At 37.3% G+C, this 25,478-nt stretch overlaps 1 protein-coding gene across 2 annotated transcripts in view; it reads left to right on the top strand.

Moving 5' to 3' along the window:
- SNTG1 (syntrophin gamma 1) overlaps positions 1-25,478 on the top strand; it is a gene marked incomplete at both ends in the record, with an annotated part of 256,536 nt that overhangs the window by 29,275 nt on the left and 201,783 nt on the right. For both annotated transcript variants that reach the window (XM_080694666.1, XM_080694665.1), the window contains one exon: positions 23,142-23,198. In XM_080694666.1, coding sequence (XP_080550792.1) covers positions 23,142-23,198 — 57 coding nt within the window. The remainder of the gene's footprint in view (positions 1-23,141; positions 23,199-25,478) is intronic.

Genomic DNA, 25,478 nt, shown 5'->3' with positions numbered 1-25,478 from the left:
TACCTGGCAAGCAGAAGTGAGTGGCAGGGTCCCACTTAGCCAAGAATTCACATAGGTAACTACAGATAGCAGAGTGGATTACATTGGTAAGCTGGGGTGGGTGGAGTCATGAAGACATAATCCTGTCCTCCTCTGATCTATTGTCATCCTCACAATGCCCAGGGAGCCCTGCTCTCCTTTAATCCACCCCCCAATACCTAGTAGAGTGACCTTGAACTGAGCAGCTCTTGTGAGTATGGGGAGTCCCTAGACCCTGGGCAGGAGAGCAGGAACTCCTCTGTGGCTAGTGCTGGCTGCCTTTGGTGGGCTCAGTGTTCTTAGGTGAGAGCCTTATTTACTTAGGGCAAAAACTGTAAAAGTGTAGAGACACTTCAAAAAATTTTTAATCATAATTTCAAGTCTGACAATTTTTGTAAATGTTCTTGGCATTTGGCTGTAAAGTAACTATTTCAACTAAGGGTAGTACATTGTGCTATAGATGTGGTGCTGCTAGGGCCGGCAGTGACTGGTTTTTCTCATTGTTTGTATTATATTTCATTTTATTTTTTCAAGATTTTAATGAGTTCATTAAAAAGAAAGAAATAAAAGAAATACAGAAGACAGTTACAGCCTCATTCTGTAACATGAGGGATAACATGAGGGAGTGCTTTGAACGAAGTCACCAACCCACAAAACCTGGAACAGCTTTTATAGACACGACATCCTCCATCTTGTTCTATATAATTCTATGACATAGGAAAAGTCTGTCCCCTTAATTTTCCCACCAAACTCTTAGTTTATGCCCAGGTTTCTACTTTTATGAAGGTCTATCCCCTCCTCCCATTCTCTTAACTAGATATTATTATGTAAACTTGTCTTCAGAATAAGGAAATCCTAGCTTCCCTTCTCTATTCACTTGCTAATTACTTTTAGCTAGGATGCTTTACATTTATAATAGCTGCCCAATTCCTGGCAGTAACCAAGTCCTGACTGGCTCTTCTTTTCAACAGGTCTGCCCTCCATCTTCTACAAAATTATTTTTGAAATATATTTATTAATAATCAGAGCTTTCTCAAATCTTCTTAGGCCATTCTCAATACTGGTACATTCTCTCTTCTGTCTAGTAACTTCCTGACACCTGTCGACCAAAGGTAAACATAGAAAATACATTTTGATTTTTACAATTCTCATTAACATTTAACATGAGCTCAATCCCCATTAATATTCTCCCTATTTTTACTACATGCATGTACCCCTAGCAAAGGAATAAGGATGCTGACTTGATTAAGCTTCTTCTAGATGAACAGGGGTGACATGGGGGGGGCAGCTTTATGGTATATGTATGCAGTTGGTGGTGAGAGAGTCAAATGGGTATGTATCTTGCATCTTTATGGCTGTCTAAAGGGCTTCAATAAATTTCCCTCTTTGATTCTATTTGTATCACCATCTGAAGTCAGAATTCTTCAAGCCTAAGATAGACAAAACTCAAATAAAGTTCAGCAGGTCTGGCCCAAAAAGCAATATGACAAGGAGAATGGGAAGGAAAGTTACAAAGGACATATGATTTGATATAGAATGTCCCCTGAAAGAACTTGTGTATTGAAAGAATAATTGAATCATGAAGGTTCCAATCTCATAGTGTTTCCCTTTGGTTAGACTGAGTCTATTGTTTAAAATGTTCATTGAGCCAGGTGTGGTGGCACACGCTTGTAATCCCAGCATTTTAGAGGCTGAGACAGGAGGATCACGGTTCGAGGACAGCCTCAGCTACACTCAGTGAGACTCTGTTTCAAAATAAAGAATAAAAAACAGGGCTGGGGTGTAGCTCAGAAGTATGATGCCCCTGGGCTCTATCCTCAGTACCAATAAATAAATAAATAAATAAATAAATAAATAAATAAAATGTTCATTAAATTTCTCATTCTGAACAATATATTATATATGTGAAAAGTTTTGTTTTACCCATTTTGCATTTTCCTCATAATAGTTTATATCACTGTTTAATATTAGATATCTCATTTCTATTAACCATATTAATCACTCCTATTTAAATGGTGTTTCTAGATTTCAGGATCTGTCATTCTTCATAGATCTGATGGTATTTGTTGTTTGTCTATATTTCATTTCTGGGATCTATTTCCTTCTGTGATTTTTTTTTTTCAACCCAGGGGCATTCTACTTTCAAACAATACCCCCAACCCTTTTTTTTTTTTTTTTTGCAGTACTGAGGATAGAACTCAGTGACATTCTACCTCCGAGCTACACCTCCAGTTCCATTTTTTTTTGTTTATTTTGAAACAGGATTTCACTGAATTGAAAAGGGCCTCACTAAGTAGCTGAGGCTGGCTGCAAACCGCAATCCTTCTTTCTCAGTCTCCCAAACTCTGGAATTAGTGTGCTACCATGCCGCCTCCCCAACCCTTTTATTTATTTATTTATTTATTTATTTATTTATTTATTTATTTATAAATTGTTAAATTTTTATTTTAGAACACAGTCTTCTCTCTCTCTCTCTCTCTCTCTCTCTCTCTCTCTCTCTCTCTCTTTTAGTATAAAATGGTCTCATTGAATTGCTGAGGGTCTCACTAACTTGCGGGATCTGGCCTTTTGAAATTTGCCTACAAGCCTCCTGTCCCAGCCTACCAAGTACTGGGATGTACTAATGAGCCTGGCTTCTCCTGTTATTTTTTACTGTGAACTTTCTTGGTCCTTTCTGGGGTAATTCTCTGGCATTTGATTCTCTGGTATGTAACAAAGAAATTTGCATTTGTTTCTTTCAGGAGCCTGAAATTACTAGCAATTTAGGAATTTCTTAAACTAAATTATGTATCCTGGATTTGAGGAAACAAGTAGAGTCAAGCTCATCTGAAACTTGTCTGTGGCCAATTAATGTTTATAGGCTCTTGGGAATATTGGATTTTAAGTCGTTATCCACAGCTGAGTTTAAGATGAGCAAGTTTTTGTTTTGTTTTTGGTGGTATTGGGGTTCCTGGAAGCCCTTCTACCTCCAGGCTACACTCCCAAAGCAATTTTTTAAATATTTTTATTTGAAAACAGTGTCTCTTAAGCCAGCATGGCTGGCTTCAAACCTGCGCGATCCTCCAGTCTCTGCCTCTACAAGCATGCAAGGTTTTAATGAGCCATTTGAGTGGTAGGGCTGAATTTCATACCTACACAATAAATGTTCCCATGTATAGGGAGGTACAAGTCTGGGTCCTCTGAGTGGTAGCCCTGGAAGAGGCTGCTTCTTCTTTGAAGATTCCTCTCATCTTTTTCCCCTTCCTTCTTCTCCTCTTTCTTCTTTCTCTTCTTTTAAAATGTTATATATGCATCAAATAATGGTTCAGATTAATATATTTATTTGTGCACACAACTCTTAGTGTAGTCCCCTCTTAACCCCAGCCCCCTTCTTTCTCCTTTCTCCCTTTACATGTTAGTGAGGGTGGTAGTAATACCTTCATAAATGGATATAACATTATTTGATCTGTTTTCTTCTTCAAACATCTTTTTTCCTGTCTTCTTTCCTTCCCTGTCCTCTTCCACTGTTTTATTGCCTTTCTTCTTTTTATTTCGAAGTCTTTTTCTTTCTCATTTTCTGTCTAGCTTCATAAAGAAGTAAAAGCATATGACTCTTGACTTTCTGAGAGTTACTTTACTTAGCATAATGTTTTTTTATTTCCAGCCATTTTCCTGCAAATGACATGTTTTTTTTTTCCCTTTTTGATGGCTGAGTTAAACTCAACTGTATATCTATAACCATGTTTTCTTCATCCATTCATCTGTTGATGGACTCCTAGGTTAGTTCAATAATTTGTTTCCTGAAAAATTGTACTGCAATGAATGTAATCTTTAAATTGAATATGCATATAATATCACTAATGTACTTAAAATTTAATCATTTTGGAATGATACCAGGAAGTGATATAGCTGGGTCATATGGTGGTTCCATTCATCGTCTTTTGAGGATCTTTCATATTTGTATCTGTAGTGGATGTGTTAATTTACAACAGCACCAACAGTATAAAAGAGTTCCTATTTCCTCACATACTCACCAGAATTTGTTATTTCTTGTATTTATTATTGCCATTCTAACTAAGGTTAGTTGCAATTTCAGTGTAATTGTACTGCTGTTTCTTTATATTGTTAAGAATCTTGGACATCGCCTGTAAGGAGAAAGTTTGGCGGAGACCAAGGAGAAAGGCAGTGTTGAAAGCAGTCTCCATGATGGTGGTGGAGACTTGTATTCAGGAGAAGCAGAAATCAGATCCTACTAACCTTATTTCTTTGGAGAAATTACACCAAATATCGAATGCTACCGTCGTGCATGCTTAGGAATACTGGACAACATTCAGAGTGGAAAAAGAGCTTGGGAAGGATTTGAAATGGTGGAGGCAGTGGCAATGACAGTGGCCAGTACTCAGGGGAGGCAGAGAACTGATGCATTACACCTAGAACCTTTGAAATAATAACCCCAGAGGCAGAATGCTACCACCATGCACCCTCGAGAACATGGAACAATTGGTTGGGTGAAGAGGGTGCTTGGATTGGAGCCTGCCATGAGGCAGGGCCAGTGCTGGAGCCTCTGCGGCCAGGATCAGAGCCTGCCGAGGTGTTAGGCCGGTGCTGGGGCCAGTAAGTCCGGGATCAGAGACTGCCATGAGGCAAGGCCAGTGCTGGGGACTTCGAGGCCAGGATCGGAGCCTGCTGAGGGGTTAGGCCAGCGGCCAGCATTGGAGCCTTCCGTGATACAAAGCCACTACTGAGGCCTCCAAGGCCGGGATCGGAGCCTGTCGAGGGGTTAGGCTGATGCCGGGGCCAACGGTCGGTATCGGAGCCTGACAGGAGCCAAGTCTGCTACTGGGGCCTCGGAGGCCGGGATCTGAGCCCGCCGAGGGGTTAGGCCGGTGCTGGGGCCAGTGAGGCTGGGATCGGAGCCTGCCATGAGTCTAGGCCAGTATTGGGGCCTCCGGGGCTGGGATCAGAGCCTGCCAAGGGGTAATACTGGTGCCGGAGCCAGCAGCCGGCATCGGAGCCTTCCGTGAGGCAAGGCCGCTACTGAGGCCTCCAAGGCTGGGATCGGAGCCTGCCAAGGGGTTAGACTGTTGCTGGGGACAGTGAGGCTAGCATTAGAGCCTGCCATGAGGCAAGGCTGGTGCTGGGGCCTCCGAGGCTGGGATCGGAGCCTGCCTAGGGGTTAGGCCGGTGCCAGGGCCAGCGTGCCCAGGATCAGAGCCTTCCTTGAGGCAAGACCAGTGCTGGGGCCTCCGAGCCCGGGATCGAAGCTTGCCAAGGGGTTCGGCCAATGCTGGGGCCAACGCCGGCATCAGAGCCTGACAGGAGGCAAGGCTGCCACTGAGACCTTTGAGGCTGGGATCAGAGCCTGCCGAGGGGTTAGGCCGGTGCCAGGGCCAGCGGCCAACATTGGAGCCTTCTGTGAGGCAAGGCCACTGCTGAGGCCTCCGAGGCTGGTATCGGAGCCTGCCTTGAGGCTAGGCCTGTGCTGGGGTCAGCAAGGCTGGGATTGGAGCCAGCTGAGGGGTTAGCCCAGTGTCGTGGCCAGTGAGACCAGAATCAGGGCCTCCCATGAGGCAAGGCCACTGCTTGAGCCAGTGAGGTCTGGATCGGTCCACCGGGTAGCCAGGCCACTACTGGGGCCGTCAAGAGTGGGATCGGTACTTGCGATGCTGCATGCACAGAGAAATATCGCAGAAAATAAAAATCAGATGCTTCCCCTAATCAGCAAAACCTAGGAGGAAAGGGGCAACAGGAAGATGTCGAGCTATAGAAAGGGCCCTATAGTGAAGCAACTAAGGTGACCAATCAGAGGGTATGGAATAGGGGAGGATGGAGCCTCTTTAAAACGCAGGAGGTACATAAACAAATGTATCAAAGTTAATCACCAAACAAGCAGGGGATCGAGGGAGGAGGAGGGAATGGGATGGGGGCTGCATGAGGGCTAATTGGATGATGTGTGCTTGTATATCCTCTCAAGTCTTGTATTCCAATGTGATATATGATTACAATGCACCAATAAATTTTTTTTTAAAAAAAGGTACCCATCAAGAAATCAAACAACAATAAATGTTGGTAAGGATGTAGGGAAATAGAAATTCTTTTATGCCATTATTAGGATGGCAAATTAGTACACCCTCTAAGAAGAATGTGGAAATTCCTCAGAAAACTGGAACTGGATCCACCATGTGCTCCAGCTATATCACTCCTGGGTATCTTTCCAAAGGAACAGAAGTCAGAATAGTATGGTAATATATGCATATCCATGTTTATAGCAGCACAACTCATAATAGCCAAATTATGGAACCAACTAGGTGTCTATCAACAGATGGGTGGATTACAAAATTATGGGATATACACAGAGTGTGATTCTACTCAACAATAAAGAATAAATTTGTGTCATTGGCAGAAAAGTGCATGACCAAGAAAACATTATGTTAAGTAAAATTAGCCAGTCACAGGAAGTGAAAGATTATATGTTTTTACTCATATTCAAAAACTAGGGAGTTATTGAGGGATACCACAGAGACTCCAGATACTAGAAGAGAAACTCAAAGGGAATCACAGATGTGCTCTAGGAGATGGCTTAGGGGATGGAGAGGGAGGATCAATGAAGGACCATTGACATTATGGACATATGTGAGAATACTAAAGCCAATATCCACATCCTGTATTGGAAAGGGGGTAGTCAGGAGAGAGCCATGGGAAAGTCTACCAAGAGCTGTGTACATATATGTCACTGTCACTGTGAGCTATATTATGATGTGAGTACAATAAAAGAATAAAAAAAGATACCAGTGTTAATATTCAAACATAATATCATCTCATAATATGTCCTAAGAAAAATGTATTCAAATACTCTTTCCATAATATGCCAAAAGATCTTGTTGAGGCAACATACTCAAACACAATTGACTCAGTGCTTAAATATACTTAGTCTATTTCAAAGAGCTTTGAAATTTCTGTTTGGCTGAAATATTTACAAGTCACATAGCAGAATTTTCAATTAGAGAAGCAGTAAATTAGACAGAAGGAAATAGAGCCATTACTATCTTAGTGAAGGTTAAAAAGTAGGGAACAACTAGGCAAGGTGGTGATCATCTATAATTCCAGCTACTCCAAAGACTGAGCCAGGTGGATTACAATTTTGAGGACAGTCTGAGAAACTGAGTGAAAACTCTGTCTCAAAATAAAAATTGAGGATTTCCAGAAAGATGGCGAATGAATGAGAAAAGCAATGTTTATGAGCCCTTCTGACACTCGATCTCCATTGCCTCAAAAACAATACTTTACATGGCCAGAAAACACATCAGTAGAGGAATAAGAACTATAAATTCAAGGGACAGAGAAAAAGAAGATTAGAAGAACAACCAGAGAGCAAAAAAGAAACCTGCCTGCCTTGCAGTGGTGGGCGCCGCACAGGCGCCATATTGCCTCACAGCACCAGAAAAGGAAAACAAGATGCTGAGGTTAGCAGCTGTAGATCAGTTGGTTGTAATTCATTAGTTTTTCCTGCACAAAGACTGCCTAATCCAGTAGCCAAGCCCTTCATGGCCTCCAGGAATTCAGAGTGGAGCACAAAACAAGAAAAAAATATACCAACCTTCGTGGTCAAGGGTGCTGCAGTGGTGACATCTTGCCAGTGGTGCCCTAGTTCACCACACCCACTAGAAATGCAAACCAAGGAGACATTACTACTGACAGTGTAGAAATCCAGAGGATTATCAGAAACTACTTTGAAAAATTATACTCCAAAAAAATAAAAAAACTGAAGGAAATTGACAACTTTCTAGATCAATACAACCTTCCTAAACTGAGTCAAGAAGATATAGAAAATTTAAACCATCCAATAGCAATCAAAGAGATTGAAAGAGCAATAAAAATCTTACCATCAAAGAAAAGCCCAGTACTAGGTGGTTTTCCAAGTGAATTCTATAAAATCTGTATAGAAGAGCTAACTGATACTCCTCAAACTATTTTGTGTAATAGAAAAAAAACAGGACTCTTCCAAATACATTCTATGAAGCCAACATCAAACTAATACCTAATCCAAATAAAGACAGTTCAAGGAAGGAGAACTACAGGCCTATATCTTTGATGAATTTGGATGCAAAAATACTAAAAAACAAAAAACAAAAAAAAATGCTAGCAACACACATTCAAAACCACATAAAGAAAATCATAGGGTTCATCCCAGGGATGCAAGACTGATTCAACATATGAAAATCAATCCATGTAATTCATCATATAAACAGAATCAAAGACAAAAATCACATGATCATTTCAATAGATGCTGAAAAAGAATTTGATAAAATTCAACATCCAATTATAATCAAGACAATGCAGAGAATTGAAATAGAAAGAATGTACCTCAACATCATAAAGACAATCTACAATAAACCCACTGCCAACATATTAAATGGGGAAAAACTTCAAGAATTCCCCCTAAAAACAGGAACAAGACAAGGATGTCCATTATCACAACTTCTCTTCAATATAGTGCTAGAGACTCTAGTCAGAGCAATAAGGCAAGAAAAGGAAATCAAAGGAGTAAAAATGGGAAAAGAAGATCTCAAACTTTCACTATTTTCAGATGACATGACACTATATTTAGAAAACCCAACAAACTCTACCAAAAGGCTTATAGAACTGATCAACAAATTCAGGAAAGTGTCTGGATACAAAATCAATGTGAAAAAATCAGCTTTTCTGTATACTGACCATAAATCCACTGAAAAAGAAATTCAGAAAACACTTCCACTCAGGACCTCCCTCAAAAAAATAAAATACTTAGGAATAAACTTAACCAAACAGGTAAAAGACCTCTACAAAGAAAATGATAAAATATTGAAAAAAGAAATCGAAGAAGATCTTAGAAGTTGGAAAGATCTTCCATGCTCATGGATAGGCAGAAAAATATCATTAAAATGGCCATTCTACCAAAAGTGATATACAGATTAAACTCAATGTCCATTAAACTACCAAGATAATTCCTCACAGGCATAGAAAAATCAGTCCTTGGCTGGGCATGGTGGTGCACGCTTGTAATCCCCACGCTTGGGAGGCAGAGAGAGGAGGATAGAGCAGGTTCAAAGCCAGGCGCGTGTGCTGGCTTAGGAGACCCTGTTTCCAAATTTAAAAAATGCAAAAATAGGTCTGGGAGTATAGCCCAGAGGTAGAAGGGCTTCCAGGAACCCCAGTACCACCAAAAAAAAAAAAAAAAAAAAAAAGAAAAAAAAGAAAAAAAAGAAAAAGAAAAATCAGTCCTTAAATTTATTTGGAATAACAAAAAGCCCAGAATGGGCACAAAAACAGATACATAGACCAATGGAATAGATTAGAAGAACCAGAAACAAGTTCACACACTTTCAGCCAATTGATTTTTGACAAAGGGACCAAAAACATACACTAGAAAAAAGATACCATGCTCAAAAAATGGTGTTGACAAAACTGGTTAACCATATGCAGAAAATTGGAAATTAATTCCACTTTCTCACCCTGTACAAAAGTCAATTCAAGATGGATCAAAGACTTGGAAATTAAACCAGAGACCTTGAAGCTCATTGAAGAGGGCATAGGTACAACACTGCAACACATAGGCGCAGATAAACACTTTCTCAACAAGACCCCAAAGGCACAAGAAACTAAAAGGCAAATCAATACATGGGATTGCATGGAACTGAAGAGCTTCTGTTCAGCAAAGGAAACTCTCAAATACTACAATCGAGAGCCAACAGAATGGGAGAAGATTTTTGTCACTTACACCTCTGATAGAGGACTAATATCTAGAATATACAGAGAACTCAAGAAACTCAACACTAAGATACAAATTATCCAATAACAAAATGGGCAAGAAAACTAAATAGACACTTCATGAAAGAAGAAATTCAAATGGCCAATAAATGCATGAAAAAATGTTCAATATCAATGACAATCAGAGAGATGCAAATCAAACTACCCTGAGATTTCACCTAACTTCAACTAGAATGGCAATCATTCAAAACTCAAACAACAACAAATGCTAGCAAGGATGTGAAGTGGGAATTCTAAAACATTGTTGGTGGGATTTCATACTAGTGCAACCACTTTGGAAAACAGTATGGAGAATCTTCAGAAGAATGGGAACAAATTTACCATTTGATCCAGCAATAAATCTTCTGGGGATATAACCAAAAGAAAGGAAACCAAACTGTTATACTAGTGCATGTGCACCTATGTTCATAACTGCACAATTCACCATAGCCAAACTATGGAACCAACCAAGATATTCATCAACAGATGAATGGATTACAAAGCTGTGGGATACATACATAATGGAATTTTACTCTTCCATAAAGAAAAACACAATTATGTCATTTACAGGGAAATGGATAGAACTGGGGGACATTATAGTAAATGAAATTAGTCACTCACAAAAAATAAGGAATTGGATACTCTCCCTAATATGTGGAAGGTAGGGAGAATATGGGTCTCAGGAGGAACTCTAGAGAAAAAAGGAGTTACTAGAGATAAGCAAATAAGGCAACCTAACTGAGGGGATTAACGGGAAGAGGGAAATTCTCTAATGCACATGATGTACTTTATTTATTTATTTATTTATTTATTTATTTATTTATTTATTTATTTGCGGGTCTGGGGCTGGAACCCAGAGGCATTTGACCTCCGAGCTACACCCCCTGCCCAATTTTTTATTCTTTATTTTGAAACCTGGTCTCACTGAGTTGCAGAGGGCCTCACTAAGTAGTTGAGGCTGTCCGTGAACCGCGATCCTCCGGTCTCAGCTTCCCGAATGCTGGGATTACAAGCATGTGCCACCATGCCCGGCCACATGTTGTACTTTAACAAACTTATCAGTGTCAATGACTAAGCCAAATATCATTATAAGGGAGGGAGAGGGAATGGGGCAGAAATTGGGTAAGGGTTAATTGGGTGATGTATCCCCACCATCTGTACCTGATTAAGATGTATGACTATAATGCACCAATAAAAAAATTTAAAAATACAAAATAAAAATAAATAAATTTATCTTTCAATTGAAAAAATAAAATATCATCAAAAAAGCAAATACTTGATCATTCAATTTAGCACTCATTTATACTGTGAAAAGTAAAAACTATGAGGGAAAGAAATTTAAGAGAACCCAAATACACAAAAGTCTTTCAGTATCTATGAATAAAAGGACAATGTTGTTAATATAGGAAATCTATACCTACATATCAAATTACTTCAAAATCCCAGCCAACTTGTCCATAGGAATAGACAAGCTAATTCAAAAATTTATATTGAAATGCAAGAGATTTAAAATAGCCAAAGCAATCTTGAAAAAGAAAATAAGTTGGAGGATTCACATTTTATGTCAAATTTGCTATGTATAGACAGTACTTAAGACAATATGGTCCTGGCATAAGAATAGCTATACAGATCAGCAAAATAGATTTAAGAGTCCAAATATAAAGTCTCGCATTTACACCTGATTTTCAACAAGACCATTAGGAAAGGAGCTGTCTTTTGAGCAAATGGAACTGAGACCACTTGATAGCCATAGTAAAAATGATGAATTTGAATGTCTACCTCACTCCATAAGCAGAAATCAATAAAATTATAATAATGGGTAGAGCGTGATACTATGCAGTGGAGTGTTATTTGACAATTGAAAAAAATAAAGTATTGATACCCATTACAATGTATGTGTGACATTAAAAACATGATAAAAAGTAGACAGAAAGGATTCCATGTAATTTTATTTCAATTAAGGGAATGCCAACATTATAAAATCTGTCAAGCCTGAAATTAAATTAGTATGTAAGGATAGGGGATAGGGGCCAGGGGTTGAGGACTCTCAGGCTACCTTTTAAAGGAATTTTTAAAAATTCTAAAATTAACTGGAATTAATATGTAACTGTGACTATATGAAAAAGTATTGTGGACTTCCGGGAAGATGGCGACCAAGAAAAGTGGGACTTAAGAGCCCCACTAACAACCAATCTTTATTACCACAAAATCAGTGCCTTTCATAGCCAGAAAACACCATCACCAGAGAAACAAAAAAATCACCAGGCTCCAGAGAGAAAGCGGACTGAGAACAGAGCTCAGAGCCACAGAGGAGATACAACGGCCTCACGCCCGAGGATGCAGCAGCAGTGCCATACTGCCGGTGGCAGCAGCGAATTCACCGGACGACCATAGCAAGCTGAGGTGAGCCGCTGCGGAACAGCCAGGAGGGATCTTTCGGTGCAGGGAGCATCTAAAGCTCCCAGTGGCTGAGCTCAGCACACGCTGCAGGGACTCAGAGTGGAACTCAAAACCAGAGAAGAAAAAATATGCCAGCCTCACGGCCGAGGGCATGGCAGCAGCGCCTTATTGCCACCGGTGGCAGCAGCAGTGAATTCACCAAATCCAGTACAGCTACATCTGCGTACTCAAGAACAGTGAGTCAAATTGCAGGCCACAGAGGAGATATCCCAGTACTGTACTCCCTGGGACTTGACCCAGTGGGGGAGTGGTGGTGGCAAAGATATCACACCATAGGAGAACGTGCAACCTGGCACCCCCCATAGTCTAAAGGAGCCTCTATCGACTCCCTGGGTCGGAGACTCTGTGATACAACCCAGTAAAGGAGTAGTGGGGTCTGAGATACCACAGACTCGAGATCCAGAGCACCTTAAGCGAAGTCATAGTGACCCAAGGGAAGAACCCAGAAAAGGCACAAACTTCCGAAATCATGGGAAAGAGGAATAACACTGGAGCAATGAATGCCCACAACCCCACAACATCAGAACCTGATAAAACAGAAAATCAGAGATTTCTAGAAGATCAAATCAGGAAAATAACTGTAGAAATACTAGAGGTGCTTCTAAAAGAATTCAGAGAGAGCCAAAAAGAGATAAAGGATGCAATTAATGAAGTAAAGGCCTCAATTCAAAGCATGAACAACCGATTAGACCACATGGAAAACAGAATCTCGCTCTTAGAAGATGATCATTCCAAAAATGAACGCATAGTTTCTAATCAAGAAAAAAATATCCAACAGCAGGAATCTGACATTGAAGAAATATGGGCCCATTTTAAGAGAGCTAACCTAATAATTGAAATAGAGGAGGGAAAAGAAAGTGAAACCAAAGGGATCAACAATCTCTTCAAGGAAGTAATAGCAGAAAATTTTTCAAACTTAGAGCAAGAGTTTGATACACAGGTCTAGGAAACTTATAGAACTCCCTTTAGACAGGATCGGAGAAGAGGATCCCCACGCCACATAATTGTCAAAATGACCAATGTGGAAGCCAAGCAGAGAATCTTAAAGGCAACAAAAGCAAAGGAACAAGTGACATTCAGAGGCAAACCAATTAGAATCACTCCAGACTTCCCAAACCAAGTCATGAGAGCCAGAAGGGCTTGGAGTAACATATTCCAAACTCTGAAAGAAAACAACTTCCAGCCAAAAATTTCCTACCCAGCAAAACTTTCTATCAAATTAGATGGAAAAATAAGAAGCTTCCATGACAAACAGAAACTGAAGGAATTTGTCTTCAAAACCAGCGCTAGAGAAAATACTCAGAGATTAACTACAAAGAAGAAATAGGTAACACACACCAGAACCAGAGAAACAAGATTTTCCATCGAACAGACAACTAAGATTGGTTATCTGTGGAGATTCATTATTTATGTTAGTCTTTTACCTATCTCTAAATAACATTGTTTGCCTTTATTGTTGTTAATTTTTAGGATTTCTAGTTGGAATATTAATATACCTTCAGATATAGCATTTGGAAATATTTTATCCCATTCTATTAGTAACTTTTAACTGTTTACATTGTCTTTGGATATACAATATTTTTTTATTTTTTAGGGAGTTTGTATACTCTTCTGTTGCCTGTGCCATTGAAATCATATCCAAGAAATCACTGCCAATTTCAATGTTGTGAGGTTTTATGACCCAGATTTTCCTCTAAAAGTTTATAGTCTTAAGATTTATATTTAGGTCTTTTATCTATTTTGAGTTAATACTTGTATATGGGATTCGGTAAGGGTCCAATTTTATTCTTTTTCATGTAAGTATTATTTTTCAACAATATTTAGTTAAAAAATTATTATTTCCACCACCAAATGTTCATGGAAACCTTGTCAAAAATAACTTGACAATATAGGGAAGAATTTATCTCTAGGCTTTTATTTAACTCCAACGTTTTATATATCTGCCTTTAGAACAGTACTACACTGTTTCAATTATTGTAGCTTTATATGGTTTGAAATTAGAAAATATATATCTTCTAGCTTTGTTCTTTTTCAAGATCGTTTTGGGTATCTAGAGTCTATATTCCATATTAGGATAGATTTTTTTTCTGAAAAATAAATATATAAATATATGATAGTTTCACCAAGAAAAATAGAAAACAAATATTCTCTGGTAAGAAAGAAAGCAAAAAGAAATATTGAAATGTTATCTTTAAGTCATCAAAAGATTGGTATCAGACAAATGAAACTGTTATGTGAAATTATCATTTTTAATTTTGGATAAATTGCTATAATACTAGATGTCAACCACTAAGCCAAGCATGGGAGGGAGGGATGGGAAGAGAATGGGGTGGGGATCGAGTGGGGGCTGACTGGGCGATGTGTGCATGTATGTCTACAAAAGTTTGTATCCCACTATGATGTATGAATACAGTGCACCAAAAAAATTAAAAAAAATAAACAAAGTATTGTGTTACACATGTTAATGGAAAATTCATGACATGTTAAATGTATCTTAATAAAGCTGTCTTTTTTAAGAGGTGGTACTGGGGATTGAGCCCCAGCACGTTCTCAGAAGAGATAGATTCCCAAATCTTTTTTTTTTTTTTTTTTTTTTTCATTTTGAAGCAGTCACACTATATTGCTAAGGATCTCACATAATGGCTGAAGTTGGCCTGCAATCCCCTTGTCTAAGCCTCCCCAGTACTGGGATTATAGGCATGCACCACTATATCTGGCAATAAAGCAGTTTTTAAAAAGATAAACATAAGCTGTGTATATTTACATATCTCTAAGCATTTATATGTGTAACCATCTATAGTTATATTAAGCAAATCATGAGTTCTTACTAATGTTTCCAGCTGCCTTTCATTACCCCAATCTAGCCTGCTCCGTTTGCTTATCTATACACCCACCTTCCAGTGGTGAGAAACCTGTCTTCCCCTATCCACTGTCCCTTTGGTGAATTGCTGTGTTTGATTCGCTAACTCACACCCTCATGTGGTAGGACTCTGTCAACTAGAACACTTGCACTTTTGTACAGCACTGAGGCTGCTTCATCAGTCTGGATTTCTTCTGTAAACTCCCCACTTTCATATGTAATTTTTAAAATACATCAAGGTCTACTCTTGGTGCTATACTTTTTCCATAAACACATGATGTTGATATCACATAGAATAGTCCCTTTACCTTGGAAATGTCCTGAACTTCTCCTTGTCAGTCCCCACACACATGCATCCCAAGCAACCAGCAAACCTCTCACTGTTTCTACAGTTTCTAGAATGGCAAATAATAAAGGAAATTAGAACATGTAGTTTGTTTCAAATTGGTTTTCTTCAATTAGTAATATTTGTTTACCTTTTCTTTATGTCTCTGTGTTTAGATTTTATTATTGAGAGCAGTTTTATTTTTTATTTGAGTTTCAGTTATATTTATTTTTTTCCATATTTTATTTTATTTATAAGTGGAACATATTGAAAATGGTATACATTTAGATTGTGCTTTCTGCCCTTTCCTCCCAATTTCCCTTCCCCCCTCCCAATAAAGAGTATCCAGGTTAACCATGTCATATTTATATTATTACACATATTTGTATGTAGCTCCTCCATTGGACAGCCTCAGCTTTCTTCTTCTCCTATCATTCCATTCTAGCTATATTGAGATTATTCACCACATAAATAGAACTAAGAACAAAAATCACATGATCATATCAATAGATGCTGAAAAAGCATTCGACAAAATCCAACACCCATTTATGTTAAAAAACATTGCAGAAAATTGGAATAGAAGGAACATATTTCAACATCATTAAGGCTATATACAATAAACCCAAAGCCAACATCATATTGAATGGAGAAAAACTGCAAGAATTCCCTTTAAAATCAGGAACAAGACAAGGATGCCCATTATCACCACTCCTTTTCAATACTATCCTTGAGACTCTTGCCACAGCAATAAGACAAGAGAAGGAAATCAAAGGAATTCAAATAGGAAGAGAGGAGCTAAGATTATCCTTATTTGCAGATGATATGATTCTTTATCTAGAAGATCCAATGAACTCAACCAAAAGACTTCTGGAGCTGATTAACCAATTCAGCAAAGTTACAGGATACAAAATCAACCTAAAGAAATAAGTTGCTTTTGTATTTTTTTATGGCTGAGTAAAATTCCATGTGTACATATCCTACAATTTTGTAATTCATTCATCTGTTAATGGACATCTTGGCTGGTTCCACAGTTTGACTATGGTGAATTGTGCAGCTATGAGCATAGATATGCATGCATTAGTTTGGTAGTTGGGTTTCCTTTTTTTAAAATTTTTTATTGGTGCATTATGTTCATACATCATATTGGGGTAAAAAACTTGTGTGTACATACATGTACACATCACTGATTTAACCCCTACCCAATTCCCACCCCATTCCCTCCCCGTCCCCCCTTCCCTTGATTGGCTAAGTGGTTGACTTTGATATGTTTAAGTACATTGTGTGTTTTAGAGATTTTCCTCTTCCTCCCTCCTTTCTCTTCCTTTATGTTGTCTTGTTTGCCCCCTCTATAGGATTACCTTTTTCATCTAGAGTTCCTCCTATGACCCATTTCTCCCTAGCTCTCACATATTAGGGAAAGCATCTGATTTCTTATTTTTTGTCACTGACTAATCTCACTTAGCATAATGTCCCCCAGTTCCATCCATTTCCCTGAAAATGATGTAATTGAGTTTTTTTGATGGCTGAGTAAAATTCCATTATGTACATATACCACCATTTTGTAATCCATTCATCTGTTGATGGACATCTTGGCTGGTTCCATAGTTTGGCTGTGGTGAATTGTGCAGCTATGAACATAGATAAACATGCATTAATTTGGTAGTATGGTTTCCTATCTTTTGGGTAGATACCCAGAAGTGGTATTGCTGGATCAAAAGGTGCATTTGTTCCCATTCTTCTGAGGATTCTCCATACTGTTTTCCAAAGTGGTTGCACTAATTTGCAATCCCACCAACAATATTTTAGAGTTCCCTCTTCTCCACAACCTTGCCAGCATTTGTTATGGTTAGTGTTTTGAATGATTGCCATTCTAGTTGGAGTTAGGTAAAATCTCAGGATACTTTTGATTTGCATCTCTCTGATTGCCAATGTTGTTGAGCTTTTTTTCATTCATTTAGTGGTCATTTGAATTTCTTCTTTAGTAAAGTGTCTATTTAGTTCACTTGCCCATTTTTTGATTGGAAGATTCTTTTTTTTAGTGTTGAGTTTATTGAGTTCGCTATATATTCTAGATATTAATCTTCTATCGGAGGGGTAGGTGGCAAAATCTTCTCCCATTCTGTTGGTTCTCAATTGAGGTTCTTGACAGTTTCCTTTGCTGAACAAAAACTCTTCAATTTCATGCAATCCCATGCATTGATTAGCCTTTGGGTTTGTTGTTCCTTTGGGGTCTTGTTGAGAAAGTTTTTATCTGTACCTGTGTGTTGCAGTGTTGGACCTATGCCCTCTTGGAGGAGCCTTAAGCTCTCTGGTCTAATTTCCAAGTCTTTGATCCACATTGAATTAACTCTTGTGCAGGGAGTACAATTGTGGTAATTTCAGGGAAATGGATGGATCTTGAGGACATTATGCTAAGTGAGATTAGTCAGTCACAGAAAGTAAGGAATCGGATGCTTTCCCTAATATATGAAAGCTAGGGTGAATGGGATCATAGGAGTAACTTCAGGTGAAAAAAGGGATTCTATAGGAATAGAAGAGCAAATAAGACAACCTGTGGGGATGGGAGGTGGGGAGAGGGAAACACTTTAAAGCACATGATGTTCTTTTTCATATCAAAGTCAACCACTAAACCAAGCATGGGAGGGAGGGATGGGGAGGGAGTGAGGTGGGGACTGGGTGGGGGCTGGCTGGGTGATGTGTGCATTTATGCCTACACAAGTTTTTACCCCATTATGATGTATAAATACAATGCACCAATAAACATTTTAATAAAAAAGAAATCAGTTGCTTTTCTTTATGCCAACAATGAATCCACAATGAAAGAAATAAAACTATTCCGTTTACTATAACCTCCAAACCAATAAAATACCAAGAATAAACCTAACAAAAGATGTAAAAGACCTCTACAGAAAAAACTAGAAAACATTGAGAGCAGTTTTAGCCTCAGAACAAAACTGAGAAGCTACAGAGATTCCCTTAGACTCCTGGCTAGCACAGCGCACATGGCTGTGATTACACTGATGTCATCTCCAAGCCTGCTAGTATCTTTTTTATAGCTCGTTTATTTTTTATTACCAAGTAGTATTTCCTTGTATAGCTGTGTCACTGTTTGTTGATCCATTCATATATTAAAAAGCATATTAGTTGGTTACTTATGGTTTTTATCAATGAGGAATGTAACTGCCAAAAGCATTTTTATGAGGTTTTTGTCTAAATATATGTTCAAATCATTTGGGAAATACCTGAAGCTCCAATTCTTAGATCATCTAAAAATAGGTTAAAGCTCTGTACAGGGTACATGCCTTTAATCCTAGTAACTGGAAGGCTGACAAAAAGGATTGCAAGCTCCAGGCCAGCCTCAGCAACCTGGTGAGACCCTCAGCAACTTAGTGAAACTCTGTTTCAAAATTTAAAAAGACTTAAAAAGACCTGAAAGTATAATGCAGAGGTACATTGCCCCTGAGTTCAAACACCAGTACCACTAGAAGAAAAAGAACCCCCCCCACATGCAAAACCAGAAACAAACAAACAAAACAAAAAATCTCAAGTTTAGCTTTGTAAAAAATTAACAAATTCTCCTTTTAGTAAAATGTTGGGGGATCTCTTTTCTAATTTAATATATGAATATTTAACTCTTTGATTTAAGCCCTGACCTAAATGCTTGCGGTAGAACTGTAAGCAAAACCCAGGTTCAACTTCCTCTATTTAGTTACAATTTTTTGTTTCTTTCACACAAAATTGGAACACTTTTCTAATTCATAATCTCTCCAGCTTCAGCCTTGTCTGCTTCTTCCTAAGGTTTTCAAAATCTGTATTTCGAGAATTTCTATACCTGGGATACATGGTGCCCACTTTTTTTCTTTCTTATGTGGTAAAATGCACACTCTCATGTGTGTGTGCTCCAAACATACTATCTCAGAAAGCAGGTGGAATTATAATTTTTCTGTAAAGCACACCCGGTATTTTCCATCATTTGGTTCTAATTAATTCAATGTTAAGTGAGTCTTTTAGGGTATAATATTATTATTCTTTATCTCAAGTTTTTGTGATTTGCATTTTTAAAACTATTTATAATGCTATTTTACATATATAAATACACAAAATCATCAGTCTGAATTTTTGTGTTTAAAAAATACAATAACAAAGGACAATATTTCTCTACCAGGCAGTATTTAGGATTCTCCAGCTGTGACTAAATACAGTTTCAGATCAATTCTGGTATTCTCAGCCTTAAAATGAGAGCAGCTGACACAATTCAGTAATGCTTTCAATTTCCTTTGTTAATGTTCCTGGGGACTAGAGGGAAGAGCCCAGGTGGATAGGCCAAAGGGGACCGAGTGGTTAGGCTACCACAAAACAGAAACAACTGGGCATATTTTTAAGGTGCAAGACTGGGAAACTATTTTCTTTTTATGCTCCTGTTGCCTGCAGTGAGCAATTTAAAATTTGCTTTTAAAACACCAGGTAATTTGTTTGGCCCATCTCTCCAAACTTTCTTAAAGTAGCTAGTGAAGCAACAGCATGAGGAGGTGCTGGCTGGAGTGCTTGGAGCGTGCATGTGTTTACACAACATTGACCCAGTGCTGCTCTGGAGGTTCTCTGCAATCGCTTTCTGCTGACTGTGGGAACTCCGCTCTGCATCAGCAATTTAATATTTGATTATTGAATTAAAATAAATATTAAATATTTTATTATTAATGTTTTAAATAGTCATCACTAAGGACAGTAAGGTAGACAAGAAGAGAATGTGGGTGCTGTTGTTATCAAAGGAGAACAGATGGTGTGTGTGTCAGTTTAGTTTGATAGGCAGTGTTAAAGAAAGCAGCTTGTCTATGTGTTTTACAAGAATAAAGACCACTATTTAATAACCCATCCTTATCCAAGTCCTTCAGGGTTTTAGCTACTGTATTATGTAAGTATTTGAATGTGAGGTGGATATGTATTAATTAGGTATTTAAGTGAAGATCTCTGTCTCTAATAACAGATTTTGTGAGTATCTTTTAATATTTGTTCAGTTTCTATTATCTGCCAGGGTCCTTGAAAAATATTAATCTTTAAAACAAAGTTCCTACATAGTATTTGCAGCATTTTGGAAATAGTTGCTTACAGAGCTTAAGTAATTTGTCTGACATATTAAATTGTGAATATTTGAGTCTCTAATAATATTTAGTTTGCTTTATGTTAGATCGCATGTATGTATAATACATGTAGTTGCTTCCTTTTTTGATATGTGCAGGTGTGTTATGCATAGACTTTACAATATAAATTAAAGATATAAACAGTAGTCATAAATAAAACATACTTTATAGCATTACTTAATATGAATACTATGCTTTGTATTTCAAGTTAGCTTAAATTAAAATACACATACATTTATTTGTATAGATAGAAATTTAATGTTTTGAAAACATGATTTGAGGACAGGTTATGAGTAAAATAAATCTTTGAAAATTGATTAAATTATTCAGCATACTGTGCAAAGGAATAAAGTTTATATGATAAAGTACAACTCATTTTCACTTATAGTTTAAATAAATGGATACTGATCTCCACTGAGAGTTATTCCTTAATTCATAAGAAATACTAGTTAATATTTTTAATTCATGATATGAACATCTTATTCCATAAGTATAGTATTTTATTTTATAAAAACTGAATTTTGCGATTAAAAAAAGAAACTTGCCACTTTGGAAAAATGATGTTTTTTTTCTTCTCATCTTACATTGTTTTTGCAAGAGCAATGGGAAGGGCACAGTTTTCAAACATTCTCTTGATTCCTTTTTCAATTAGTTCATTGGTCTACATTGCCCTTGTAGAAAAAGGCAGCAATGGATAGAATACATCCTTAAGAAAGAGAATGTCTGGAAATGAATCATGTTGCTGAATAAACTGGGCATTTGTGGAGATTCAAGACAGATGGGAATGGAGCAGGTAATAGATAAAAAAAAATCCAGTCTTACAGCATATCTGCAGGGGATTCACTGTGTAGAGATGATTACTTTAAAACAGAACAATATTGATTTTTAATTGATTATTATAAAGTTTGTCAAAATACAAACTTTACAATAAGTTATTTGTACCCATACTATGATTCTTAAGATTTTTTAATTACATAAGTGACAAACTTATGTAACTTTTATTGTAGTATTTTTTAATGTAGTATGTAATTTTTTATTTTAGTAGGAACAGGGAACTGATTTTATTTTATTTTTAAATTTTTATTCTTTTTGGTGGCACTGGGATTCCTGGAAGCCCTTCTACCTCCGGGCTACACTCCCAGACATATTTTATACTTTCTTATTTTTGGAAACAGGGTCTCTTAAGTCAGCACGGCTGGCTTCGAACCTGCGCGATCATCCTGCTTCCGTCTCCCAAGCGTGGGGATTACAAGCGTGCACCACCACACCCGGCTGGGGAACTGATTCTAAACATTGATTATTCTAGTATCTTTATCACTTAAGTATGTAACTCAATCTTTTTTCATAGAGGGAGTTTGTAAGTTTGAACCTGGCTTATTCACAGTTTTAATGTCAGACATTACATGGGTGCTTCCTGTGCTGGGCAGGGCAGTTGCAGAGGTAGTACAGACCATGGTTGAGCAATTGATGTGGAGTCACTGTCTTGTGACCCTAAACTCCCCATTTCTTAGAAAATACAGTGCAGAAATCACAAGAGCAAAACTTGAAATTCCAAAATATGTGCCAAAACATCAAAATTAACTTTTCAGAGTTTTAGGGTTTCCTAACAATACAATATTATTTTGACAAGTTAGTGACAATTAAAAATTATCAAGTGCTTCATTCAGTAAAAGATCTAGGACCTATATACTGTCAGAAACATTCTTTTCTTTTTTTAAGAAAAAATAAATCACAGAGAAAGAAAATGGTATGTAAATCCAATATTAGGAAACACTAACCACTCTTTTTTTTTTTTTTTTTTGGTCGTATTGGGGTTCCTGGAAGCCCTTCTACCCCTGGGCTCCACTCCCAGACCTATTTTATACTATTTTTTTAAATTTGGAAACAGTCTCTTAAGCCAGTGCGGCTGGCTTGGGGATTACAAGCCTGCGCCATCACACCCGGCCTCTAACCACTCTTTTTAAAAATAATTATTGGTGTATTGTACTCATATATCTTAATGGAGTACAAGATGGTAGAGGCATACATGCACACATTCCTTTAGCCCTTCTCCAATTTATACCCCATTCCCTCCCCTCCCTTCTTCTCATGTTTGGCTTAGTGATTGACTTTGATATGTTTGTGAATATATGTCATGTACATTAGGATATTTCCTTCTTCCTCCTTCTGTCCCCCCTTATTTGCTTATCTATGGTTTCTCCTCGCTTGTCTAGATTTCCTCCTATGATCCTTTTTCTCCCTAGCTTCTGTATATTAGGGAGAACATCCAATTTCTGACTAATCTCACTTAACATAATATTCTTCAGTTCCATCCATTTTCCTGCAAATGATGTAATTTAAGAAATCTGAAATTATGGGAAGGAGGAAGAACAAGGAAGCAAAAAGGTCTTACAACCCCACAATAGCAGAACCTGAAAAAATAGAATTGCAGAAATGGCCAGAAAAGCAAATCAGAAATATAACAATAGAAATGATAAAGAATTTTCTAAAAAATTTAGAAAGAGCCTGAAAAAACGAACAAATAAAGAATCTGACACCCTGAACACTAACCATTCTTAACAATCATGTCTTTCAGGAGAGAACGGTGGCCATCAGAAGACAGACAGTGGGAGGATTTGGATTAAGCATCAAGGTAGTCACTTTTCAGTCTATTTTTACAAAGGCCAAGCTCTTAGGGCTGCAGTTGTGTATTTTACTGTTTGTTGATAAGTGATTTGAAAATAATGGCTATAGCCAATCCTAAATGTAAATTAGGATATAAATTAGGTAAGTCCTCATAAAAACCTGCAAACTCATTATCTTTTGATGTAGACACTCAAGAATAAGACTTGGGAATTTTATTTGACCTTCCCTTGACTATAACTTAATAACTTTTACTATCTGGTTTCTTTTAAAGAATTAAATAGCCAGTCATAGTAACTCACACTTGTAATTCCAATATTTTGAAACCTGAAACAGGCCGGGCATGGTGGCGCACATTTATCATCCCCGCACGGAGGCAGAGACAGGAAGATCGCGCAGTGGCTTAAGCGACCCTGTTTCCAAATAAAAATATAAAAATAGGTCTGGGAGTATAGCCTGGAGGTAGAAGGGTTTCCAGGAACCCCAGTACCACCAAAAAAAAAAAAAAAAGAAAAGAAAAGAAAAGAAAAAAAGAAACCTGAAACAGGAAGATCACAGACTTAAGGCCAGCCTCAGCAATTTAGGGAGGCCCTAGGCAGCATAGTGAGATCCTGTTTCAAAATAAAAAATATAAAAGGCCTGGGGTGCCACCAAGAGGTAGAATGTCCCAGGGTTCAATCACCAGTACTAAAAAGATTTCTTAGCACATTAGCACATTAAGAATTAATTGTATTCTACTCATCTTTTCCTTTGATTAATTTTTACTTTCATCGCATTTTTCATCGTCTATTTCTTTTATTATGACATCTTATGGACTTTTATTTCTTTGTATTATTGGCTATTGCAATTTATCAACATTTTAACAAGAGAGAAATCATTAGAGAATAGAAAATTTAGTGAATACTGAACAGTTAACCCAGAAATTTTAATGTGTTTATATCTGTGCATAAATTAATCCAATTTAACCTCATATTTACATAAGGTGAAAATCATTCATATGTTTCAGCTATAATGTTTTCATTTATATGCTTTTTTTCTGAAATTTTGACATAGTTCAAGTTACGTATGCCTGAAGAACATTGTATTATCAGAGATGGGACTATTACCATAAAACCCTGGCTTACAAACATCCTCTGTATTATATTATCTATCACCAGCTAGGACCAGGGAAATATGCGCAACAAATTACAGAATGTGGGTACTGTGTTGAGGAAATTCCACTATTTTAATAGGAAATAATTTGGATGGATATTTAGATTACTGTGAAGAATGTAGAAGTATACTCAAGATTATTAATAGAAAGTCCATAAGCACAGTCCAGCAGTAAGGGTTTATTTCCTTAAGTTTCTCATTTTTCCTATTCTGCCTTCATTTTAGGAGGGCTCTAGGTTTAATGTTGTACTAACCAAAACTATTTGCTACTTTTTTCTTTTTTTTGTTATCTATTCATAATTTAAACCCCCAAATACAATGTTATTTACTTTTACTGAGACACCATATTTTAACTCAAACAGTTTTTAAACTTTCAAGGATTTTGCTAAATGAATCCTTTAGGCATAACATTTTTATTATTTCATTCCAAAAACAGAATAATTTTCTGAATTGAATGTGTATGTGTATGTACCTATCATTCATAAAAATGAAAAAGTAACATTTTAATTATAGTCAGAACCATATTTGTACATTTGGAAATTTGACAAAATAAGGAAAAACTTAAAAAAATTTTGTAACATATTTATGGTAACCAAAAACCAAACAACAGGATTTTTACTTAGCATATTGAATATTTATTCATCATTAAGGGGTTGCTTTTATGGTTTTTTATTTGGAAATATTGAGATTTTTGAATTTTTATTTATATTTTGAAATTACCTTTAATTATGGTAATTTTAAATATGTCAAAATATAATTATTTATTTTAAAAAAGCAACATTGTTATACAAATATCTTTGTCATATAGGAAATGAATAAACTCTTACCTATTACCACTACTTAGATCTGAGACTTATAAAATACATATGTAATGAAAAATTTTAAAACTCCATTAATCTAAACCGGGCGTGGTAACGCACGCTTGTAATCCCCGCGCTTGGGAGGCGGAGACAGGAGGATCGCGCAGGTTCAAAGCCAGCCGCGCTGGCTTAAGGGACCCTGTTTCAAAAATATAAAATAGGTCTGGGAGTGTGGCCAGAGGTAGAAGGGCTTCCAGGAACTGCAGTACCACCAAAAAAAAAAAAAAAAAAAAAAATCCATTAATCTAAGAAAGGAACATAATAAATCTTCTAATATT

The sequence above is a fragment of the Muscardinus avellanarius genome, assembly GCF_963383645.1.
Source record: "Muscardinus avellanarius genome assembly, chromosome: 4".
NCBI classification, from domain to species: domain Eukaryota; kingdom Metazoa; phylum Chordata; class Mammalia; order Rodentia; family Gliridae; genus Muscardinus; species Muscardinus avellanarius.
Note: the sequence above shows the minus strand (reverse complement) of the source record. Positions and strands in the feature narration are given on the sequence as shown.